Here is a 10686-nt window from a genome sequence, read left to right as displayed (position 1 = left end):
ATCTTGTGGCAGGTAACCACAGCAGGCATGAGTTGATGTGGGCAACAGCCTTGTCATATCCAAAAGTCAGCAGTTACTCTTTCTAGATTCCTCATGATGACAATCTCTCTATACTCTTTCTACATTTTCTTGACACTCATGTGTCCCAGGACTTTAGCCAAGTGAAATAAGGTATTTTATAGCTGGTTTCAGGACTTGGCCTATTTGAGTGAAATAGGATCTCTGGGAACATCTGTCTTGGTTTGTCTTACTTCTTCCTTTTTCCTGTTTTGCAGGATATTGAAGCAACAATGAACTCTGCCCTGAATGAGCTTCAAGAGCTAGAGCGGCAGAGCAGTGCTAAGCACACACCTGATGTGGTTCTGGACACCTTGGAACCCCTCAAGACCTCCCCAGTTGTAGCCCCCACATCTGAGCCCTCCAGCCCCCTGCACACCCAGCTCCTCAAGGACCCTGAGCCTGCCTTCCAGCGCAGTGCCAGTACTGCTGGGGATATTGCCTGCGCCTTCCGGCCTGTCAAGTCTGTCAAGATGGCTGCTCCAGTCAAACCACCAGCCACACGGCCCAAACCAACTGTCTTCCCCAAAACAAATGCCACTAGCCCTGGTGTCAACTCATCTGCTTCCCCACAGTCCACTGACAAGTCTTGTACTGTCTAAGGGGTATAACGTAATTATTCTAGACAAGGAGACTGGCCGTTTTTAAAATCTTCCTATTTAACTAGCTTGGGGACTCGGTTGAAAATTAGGTTCTAAGTTGTTCTTACAGGAATTAGCCTTCCCATTACCCAGACCTTGAGAATGAAGCCCTTGTTACTGCTTTCCCCTTTCTGGTCCCTCCCTCTGCTCTTTGCTTCCCTCTGTTGTTATAATCCAACCAGCTCCAGTACATACTCTTCTTAGGTTAGCCAGTGGCAGGCTCTCCTTTATCGGGTTGCTGTGATACCTGCCAAAACAAGACACGGGACATGGGCCTGTCCTCTGTCCCTTCAGACCATAGAGGACACCTTGACCAGATGTTCGGCTGCAGCCAGTCAGCTCTCAGTGGCATCTTGGTTTTCAGTACTGACTTAAAAACTCATATATAGCCCAGTTTTCATTTTATATAAATATATATATGTGTGTGTGTATGTGCGTGCACATGCACACCTATACACACACACAGGTTTTTCTGGTCTCTGGTGTAGCCTCTCTGGTCTCCTCTCTTTGTTGTGGTGGCAGTTCACACAGAAGCCACCAGGAGTCTCTGTTCTCATCACAAACTTTGTGCTGTTTGGAACAGAGAAATGGCCTTTGAAATCTCTCTGTCGTAAAAATTGAGCAGAATGGGACAGCCCTATGATCTGATGTGCGGGGGGTCCTGTCTTCTTCCTCTCGAGTGAGTTAGTCACTGGTTGCTCCCATTTGCTCTGCTCCGTTCTGTAGAAGTGCATCCCAGTCTGATTACAGAGCTTTTGAAGTGTTTCTGAACATAGAGACTTTTCTTCTGTTCCTGTCTTTGTCTCTGACACAATTCTCCATGTAAGATGTTTTCCAATATAAGACAGTTCTATAGCTAGTTCCTTTTAGAGTTAAAAGGTCTTAATTAAAGTTTTATTGTGTTTATAACAGGTTTGAAAAGGGTAGGAAATGGGTCCTTCTTCCTCCCACCATTTTTGGCATTTAAAACTTTTAAAATTCACCACTCCATTAAAAAGAAAATTAAGTTGCTCTCTTCTAATCCAAAAATCTGCCCAGATTAAAACTATTTCAAGTTCACCTCTTGGCTTAGTTTTTTTTGTTTTTTGTTTTTTGTTTTTTTTAATCAAACTCTTTCTGGATGAATAGGGGCTTGAAAAGCCCTTGACAAATTCTTAAAGTACTGCCTCTTGAAACTGTTTTGTCTATCCAAACAAGGATGACTAAGGGAACTTTGACCCCCACAAACTCAATATTGCTTAAATCTTTAAAAAGGGAAAAATTGAATGTCTCCCATTGGGTCCTGCCTTTGGCTTTTTTCAGATGTGCTACCATTGAATGCTCTCCCAGCCTACAAGCCTGGTGCTTGGAACACCTACTCCTCTTACCCCGTGCTAAATCATACTTTGGGATCCTGTGTTTCAACAGCGCCTTGCAACTCAGGCTCTTTCTTCCTCTCTGTTTCCTGATGTGAATGCTATGCTTTGACCATATTGTTTTCTATAGTTCAAGAGAAATGGGTTTGCCATTCGGGTTGGAAAATCTGAGTGTTCTTAGATTTGAGCTAGAAATGATCCTGCTGGACCACTTGCGAAGCTGGTAGTTGGATCTGTAGAAAGTGGTGGATGTCTCTCTCTGGGTGAAGGGATGGGAGCCTGAAGGAGTCACTAAGGAGAAGAGTAACTTGCAGTACCAGGAGACGGCTCCCAAAGCTAGAGAAGAGCGCCCTAGCACTCCATGAGTAGCGTGAGTCTGACTGCGTGGGGCACCCGTGGTCCTTTGGATGTTGGTTCTTAGTGTTCTTTTCCACTGACCTGGGCTTGTGCTGCTCCTGAGCCAGTAGGGGCTCCAGACCCAAGGATCCATTTCCTTGCTGAACATGAAGCTCCACCCTTTACTTTGTACATTCCTCCTCATCCGAGTGATCAGTTTCCAGCCTGCCCTTTACCCTCTCTCTCCAGGACACCACCTTCTAAGAAGGAAAAAGCAGAGGTTCTTGAAGACCATACTTTGGGCCTGCTCTGTTTTTCTCTCTTAACCCTGTACATTATTTGTGTTCTTCACCCCTTCGGTCCATGTCCATCTGCTGATTTGCATAATGAACTGGACAGTGTCCAAGTGGTTCCCTACTAACCCCAGCTCTGGGAGCCTAGCTGTCTTCCTTATCTCTGGTGCTTCTGACGCCTGTGAGATGGTCCTGTTAAAAGGAGTAGGAACCAAAAGGAGGAGAGTCCTCCTCAGCAGAGCTCACTTCAACTGGAATTGAGGTTGCACACTGTGATTTCACAACCAAAAGCCAAAAGGAGCCGGCCACCCCAGGCCTTGGGCAACCAGCCTTCCTCAGATAGGCTTGCCCGAAACCAGCATGATGCTTCCAAGAGCCCTGCTCTGCCCCTCGTGGCATGGATCCTTTCCCTGGTATGGACTTAAGTCTCTGGGGAAGAAAAGTGGGTGGGGCTACCAGCATCCCAGTTTGGAAGGTAGAGGAGTTTGCCACCAGCAGCTTATAAACTGGAAATGCTGGTCTCTGCCAGCCTCTTCAGCCACCCTCATTTATCCCCAAGGAGATGCGAAATCCTTCCAGTACCAGGATGAACAGACAGACCACTGGAAGGGCTGGTGTGCATGGACTTCGGTTCAGAAGAGAACTTAGATCTTCCAGGGAACTGCAGTGTCGTGGCGTCTGATTTGTATGTCACATTTGTGTAAAATGGTATGTTCTTTAAAATGGTGTTGATAACTGGAATATTGTATGTATGCTTGAAGATGCTTTGTGTGAACCTAAGACTCACTCAGCCGATGTTGGATTGGGGAAAATCCAAAGCACAACTTCAAAATAAAATACATTTTTAGGTTTCGCTGCTGCAAGTCACCTCCCTTCCCCTCTCCCTGAAAGTACCGAAGTAACAGAGTCCGAGCCCAGGGACAATAGGAATTAGGTGACCTTGAGTGCCACCTTCTTTCCGCTCGACAGCATTGTTCCCATTTAGCCTATGTGTAGAGCCTCAGAGGTTTTATAGGAAGTCTCCAGCATACTATTCACCAGTCTGTGGTTGTAAGAACTTCCCTTAACAGAATCACCTTTTGTTTTCAATGAGGACTGCTTTTGTTTTTAGCTTTATGATCAGAGTTCCCCCACTTGAAAGCCTAGGCAGGCCATGCTGGTAGGTACCTTTAATCCCACTCCAGAGGTGGGTGGGTCTATGTGAGATTGAGGCCAAGGCCAGCCGGCACTACAGAGCCATTTCCAGGTTAGCTAAGCTACACAGTAAAGCCAGCCCTGTCTTGGGGGTGTGGGAGGGGGGGTTGTGGGGGAGGAAAGAAAGACAGACAGACAGACCTATAAAGCTGGTTGTAAACTATGACTAAGGGTTGCCAGACAAATCTGTGTTATAAGGTTTCTCATTTTTACTTAGTGTGTATGGGTGGCTTGCCTGCATGCATGTCTATACAATGCGTGTATGCAGTGACATGGAGGTCAGAAGTTGGCATCAGATCCTCTGGAACTGAACAGACACAGCAGGCAGTTGTGAGCCACCATGCAGGGCTGGAAACTGAGAACTCTGGTCCTCTGCAAGAACAACCAGTGCCCTGAGCTGCTGAGCCATCTCTCCAGCCTGCTGATGGCTCTTGACTTTCACAGCTAGATCCCTGAGTCTGCCTTTGGCCATCCCTGTATCTGGAAAAAGGTCTGAGTGACATGTCTTGCTGCTGGTGGGGGCGGAGGATACAGGGGTGCTTCTACTCTCTTAGAGATGCCTTGTGTTTTAAGAGAAATCGAACCCGATGGGGGAGTTCATAAAAAGTAACAGCTGTTGCTCTACCACATGTTCCGGCCAAGATGTGTTTCCAGAAGCCCAAAGCAATGAGTCCAGTCAGCCATGAACTGAATCCTCCAAACTTGTTCCCTGGAGTCTGTAGAGTATGTGTGTGTGTACATGCGTGTGTAAATGTACATATATACATGTGCATTGTTTGAGACAGGGTCTCACCTTCTAGCCCTGGCCATCTCTGAACTCACTATGATCTCAAACTCATAGAGATAGATTACTTGCCTCTGTCTCCTGAGTGCTGAAATTAAAAGCATGTGCCACCATGCCCTTCAGAATTATTTTTCTCTAAGCTGTTGCTGAATTCTTAAAAACAGCACAGTTGTCCTTGTCCTATCTATTTGATGGATATACAAGCAGCCCAGCTTTGCACACTTTCCTGTCCTGCACACAGCTTCTGCCTCGCCCCATGTGGGGCTATTTGACTTCTTACACTGTGAGTTGCTTTCCTATCCCAGGTAAGAGCAAGTGTGCACACATGCCTATATACATACATATTTAACGTTTGAGACTTTCAGAAAGCGTGTTTGATCATATTCATCCTGCCCCAGTTCTTCACAGATTCATCCCCTCTTTCCTACTCTTCCCTACCCAACCTTGCCTCCCCCCATCAAGGATGATTGGTGCTGCCCCATGTTGTTGTAAAAATATAAAAATAAAAAAGTATGGTTGTCTTTTACCTCGCTAGGTCCAGCACCGCAGTATCTTGAAGGAAACACATCCCAACTCCGTGGTGGCCCAGTGTCTCTTGCCGCCACACACTTTACTACACTCAAACTGTCACATAAAAGAACACACAGCTCAATAACCTTTGACCCAATTGGTAAGATATAATTGCGCACCCAAACATACAAAGCCCAGTACTATTCATCGCTTAGGAACATTAATAACAACCTGTAAAAACACAGAGCAGAATCTTTACATCAGCCTTCATCGTCCTGTCATGGCTTCTCTCTCCTCTCTCCCTCCTGTCTCCTCCTTTCTGTTCTAGTCTCCTCCTCTTCCTTCAAACTTCTCTCCCACCCATCCTTCCTTCTCATCCAATGACAGGCCTCCTTCTATCTTGTGCCTGCCTCACCTGTGACATCATCCTACAGCCCCATATTCTTGGCTGTGTGAGCACTGTCTGCTTATCGGGGACTACACTCTTAGAGAAAAACTGATCCTCTCTTTCCCAGCTGCTAACAATTGCCACTCGCTCCTCTGCTAGGGATGGGACTTCATGTCCACCTCCCCTCTCCATGCTGGGATTTGGTCTGGTTTGTGTTTCTACAGGTCTTGTGCAGTGCATGCATTTTTAATAAATAGATACCAGATTAACAAAAGCAGCAGAATAGCAAGAGAGGTAAGAAATTAGAATGGATTCCACAAAACCTGGGGTCAACATTGATCTTTAGAGCACTTATTATAATCTGAGACATCCCTGAGGATAAGTCAAGCCTGACATGTTTATTGGAATTGTCTGTGTTCAATAGTGATACAGGGGATCCTACTCCAGCCAGGGAATGCACATCTTCCTCTTAGATTTGTCATTCTCTCTCTTAGGTATCTGGTACTCAGCTCCTTGCCTTACCAGCCTGTCTTAGCTCCCTCTGTTAATGATGCTCTTACAGCATTGTTGCCCTGGGGTCAGTAAAAATTGAGGCTCTTCTGGCACTCTGTGATACATGTGGGCTCCCATTTTAGCGGCAGTCTATGAAAGGGGGAATCCCTGAAGCCGATGAGTTGCTGAGATGGAGCCAGCTCTTGGGCTATGGGCAAAGCATCAGAGAGACTTAGAGAATCCTATAGGCAAGAGTCATGCTTTTGGGGTCCCTTTTCATATGTATTCTATTGGAACTTGGATGGAAACCAGTGGCAGTGAACAGTCAATACACAAACCCATTCCAACTGGATGGAAACCAAAACAGGAGACCAGGTTAGTATGACCTCATCATTCTAGAACATTAGGTAGGAAATAATCTCACAGTATACTCACAGTCCTCCTGCTTCAGCCTCTTGGGTGCTGGGATTTCCTAGCATGAGCCACCACAGCTTGCAGGAAGCTTCCTTTGACTCAGATGCCAACCCTGATATTAAATACGGCAAAGAATCATTTAGTCAATCAACTGACTTTTATCTAGTCTAGCATTGTATTGAGCAGGAAAACAGACTGTAGGGCTTTTTGCCACACACCCGAGCACACAAAGCAAAATAAGTGAATGTGAAAGTGAAACAATCCTGGGTTGGACAAGAAACCATCATGGAGCTGTGTGATAACAGTTGCCAGTAGTCTCAGATAGTCATTAGCTGAGGCAAGAGGATCACAGCTTGAGACCAGCTTGAGCAATTATTCCATTTTTAAAAGAGGGAGGAGGCCATTGTGGCGTGAAGTCAAGCATGGAAATTTTTAATTTCTGCTTAGTGCTAATTTAGATGACCAAAAGGCACTCAAGTGAGAATAGCAGGCAGCGGATGTTTGAGTCTGGAGTTTGGGGGCATGAAATAGAAACCTGAAATCCAGTAGGATATGTTCAAACCGAGACTCCTGAAATGATAGATGGAAAAGGAAAATCTCATACAGAGGGGCCAGCAGAAAAAGATGGAGTAGATCCAGAACCTCGGTGTCAGAAGAGCATATTGTCAGGATTTAGCCACAGAGTGCCTAGCAGGTAGGGGCCACGATATGCCACAGAGATTACACCATGCAAAGCATCTTACACAAGGGGTGTACTGGGGTGGGGGAGCAAAAGGCCATCTCAGAGCAAGGATATGAGAGAGGGACAAACAATAAGAGAGAGAGGACTGTGCCGACAGGAACCAAGGTAGGAAGAAGCTGCTGGGGTTAAGTCGCAGATAGCAGGCTCAGGGAGAGAGCCTGATTTCTGACACATGCCACAGGATCCAGGAAAAGGAAGTATTCGATAAAAATAGGGACCAACTGTTGAATGTGCCAAGGAATAAGATGAAGCTGGTGTTGAAGGTAAGCATTTTTGCTGGACATGGTGGGGCACGCCTTTAATCTAAACTTGCGAGGCAGAGACAGGAGGATCTCTGAGCTCATGGCCATTCAGTCTACATTGCAAGTTCCAGGACAGAGAGGACTATAGAAGTACCTGTCTCAAAACACTAAAACAGAGGAAGTAGGGAATGGGACTTCTTGATACATAGACCCTGTCTCTAAAAACAAAAAGTAAGAAAGGGGGGGAGGGAGGGAGAGAGAGGGAGGGAGGGGAGGGGAGGGGAGGGGAGGGGAGGGGAGGGGAGGGGAGGAGAGGAGAGGAGAGGGGAGGGGAGGAGAGGAGAGGAGAGGAGAGGAGAGGAGAGGAGAGGAGAGGAGAGGAGAGGAGAGGAGAGGAGAGGAGAGGAGAGGAGAGGAGAATTTTTCAGTAGATGATAAACAAACCTCACTGGAGTGGGCTAGGTAGCAAAGAAGGAAAGACCCAACCTCCAGACTGGTCAAAGACCAGAGTTGGATCTGAAGATAAACAGACTTGAGACACATTTGCTCCGTGTACAGACCCAGAAGCCTGAAGAAGTATAGGGGACAGATGAGTTGCATAGCCCAAGTGGAGGTGGTGGTACCAGCAGAAGGGACACACGGTCCTGTCTCTTGGAAGTGACAACAGATACTAGGGTAGGTACAGGCTATGGCTGTTGGGGAATGAGTTCACTTTCAATTGCTTCTTTAGTTCAGCTAAATTGAAGGCAAGGTCTTCAGCTGAGTGTGAGAAGGAAGAAACACATGTCCAGAGAGGAATGATGACAGCTAATTGCACAGGGACCAGGTCCCTTGGGGCCTGGATAATACACCCACAACCCCTTCCCTTTGCTCGGAAGAACCAGAGTTGAAATATGAAGGTATCCGGGAACTATAGGTTCTAAGGTTTTGTCATTTAGCCCCTGTGACTAAGTACAGCCAGTATACACAGCCCTATAAACAAGGCCCACACATACCACCCTGCCCCATCCTTTCTGTCATTTATTTGCTTGAGACCTTTCTTACTTTTGAGGCGCTGGAAACAATGTGTGGGGTGGGGAGGGCGCTGTGGCTACTATTGGGCATGGAATTCAGCCTCATGCATGCTGAGCAGAACTACTGAGTTACACCCCCAGCTGCTGGATATTTTTTTAAAACAGTCTCTAGCTCTGTTGCCCTGTTCAGTGTTGCAAGATATTTGATCACACCGTGAACCCCAAGACTGTTAATTACTGAAACACCCTGTCTGTGGTTGTGGTGTGGTTCAGCCCTTAGCACACACCTTTAGTCCCTCTAGTTGGAATGCAGACACGTCCTTAGTACACACCTTTTATCCCAAACAATAAAGGTAAATTTAATTTATAGAAGGAAGCACCCATGTTTGAAAGTGATGTCTACTTGAGTGGCAGACAAAGTGAAATCAAGGATTTGATAGAATAGGATCTGCCCACCTCTCTCGAGAAGACAGAGGAAAGGCGATCTATTTAACGGAGCAGTACAGAGAGAGGAGAGAAGGCAGTTTTACTGGGACAATTTTACAGAGAGAGAACAAGCTAGACACAGGTAAAGATAGAATGAGCCAGAGGATAAGAAGGACAGATGGAGTCAGTCTGAGGCCAAGCAGAGCAATTCAGTCAGAGGCTGAGGAGACTGAGTCAGTCAGCTTGCAAAGGGGTTTGAGTCAGAACAGCCGAGTTGTACCACTCAGCCAGAGCTCAGAAAGAGCTAGAAAGGGTGAGTAAGCCTCTGAGGCTGAGAACATTCTAGACCTAAGATGGTATAGAGGCTAGAAGCTTCCAGGACTAGGTCTGGGTTAGCAGACAGAGGACGTAAGTCTTGGAGATGACAATTAACTCAGGCAAATAAAAGTTACTTTTACAGTTCAGGCTGACCCTGAATTCCTAGGCTCAAGTGAACTTCCAGCCGGTCTTCTTAGAAGCTGGGATCAACCACAGATACATGCCAATGTGCCCAAAATAATATCTATTCAAGACCCACTGGATACCAAGTCTCTTTGATTTATACCAATCCTATTAAAAAAGGTTATATGACTTAAGTCCTGTTTAGGAAGTGACCTTAGTGACATATATCAGCCATTTTCCCACACCAGCCTCCATCAGTAGCAAGCAGGAGTGAGGTTATTTTTTCCAGAGTTGCCTCCCACTACACACACACACACACACACACACACACACACACACACACACACGGTCACATATACACACATATACACTTACACGTATACACATTCAGTGTCACACACACATGCCACACACATGGTCACATATATACACATATACACTTACAAGCACGCACATGCAATGTCACACATACACACACACACCACACACACGGTCACATATACACACATATGTATTTACACACATACACACTCACACTTATACATACTCACACATAAACTCACACAACACATGCAGAGTCACTCACACATATATACACATATACTTACACATACTCACGCACACACATATACTTACACACTCACAGAATATAACACACACACACACACACACACACACACACCGCACAAACTTGCCTCTGGTCCCTGTGCTGCCTTTGGATTACCACTATTTCTAGGATTCCTTGGACCCTGGGAAGATATGGCAAGGCCTGTATGATCGTTCTCTTCCCTCCAGGCTTCTGAGCCTCCTGCACAGTGGGACACAGGTAGGCAATCCTAGATCTTGACCACACCAAGGATGTTCCCCCCCAGAGTCTACAGGGGAAGCACCATCTGTTACCGCACAGTTTCACCGTGCTGGCTCTCCCTGGTATCCCAGGGACAAACCCCTGAACAATTCATATTCTTTGCTCCTGTGGCCCTGCTTCCTAAGCTTGAACTAGTCCCCCTTTTCTGCCTAACTCAGAACACCCAACAAGACTAGCAAGCCCTTCCTGCTGCCCCTACGAGGTCCACAAAATTGCTGTCTGCTCAGTGTGCACTGCCATGCACTCATATCCCATTTCCAGCATCCCACATCTCTGGGATAAGATATGCCTCCCTTTTCCTGTCCTGAGCACACAATGCCTGCTTCACAGAGATGCTAGGCCTCACTCTTGTGTTAGAAGGTGTGAAAGACCCTGGGGAAAAAAGAGAGAGGAGAGTGTGGGCTGGAGAGAAGATGGCTCAGGGGTTAAGAGCCTGGCTGCTCTTCCAGAGGTCCTGAGTTCAATTCCTAGTAATCGAACATGGTGACTC

At 46.4% G+C, this 10686-nt stretch overlaps 1 protein-coding gene across 8 annotated transcripts in view; it reads left to right on the top strand.

Annotated features, from left to right (window-relative positions):
• The window catches only part of Srgap2 (SLIT-ROBO Rho GTPase activating protein 2), a 223258-nt gene extending 219723 nt beyond the window's left edge, over positions 1–3535 (top strand). For all 8 annotated transcript variants that reach the window (NM_001401376.1, XM_087581157.1, XM_087581162.1 and 5 more), the window contains 1 exon segment: positions 276–3535. In NM_001401376.1, the coding sequence (NP_001388305.1) occupies positions 276–659 (384 nt within the window). In that variant the 3' untranslated portion in view covers positions 660–3535.
• The last annotated feature ends 7151 nt before the right edge of the window (positions 3536–10686 follow it).

This window comes from Rattus norvegicus, chromosome 13 (genome assembly GCF_021556685.1).
Source record: "Rattus norvegicus strain SHRSP/BbbUtx chromosome 13, alternate assembly SHRSP_T2T, whole genome shotgun sequence".
NCBI classification, from domain to species: domain Eukaryota; kingdom Metazoa; phylum Chordata; class Mammalia; order Rodentia; family Muridae; genus Rattus; species Rattus norvegicus.
Note: the sequence above shows the minus strand (reverse complement) of the source record. Positions and strands in the feature narration are given on the sequence as shown.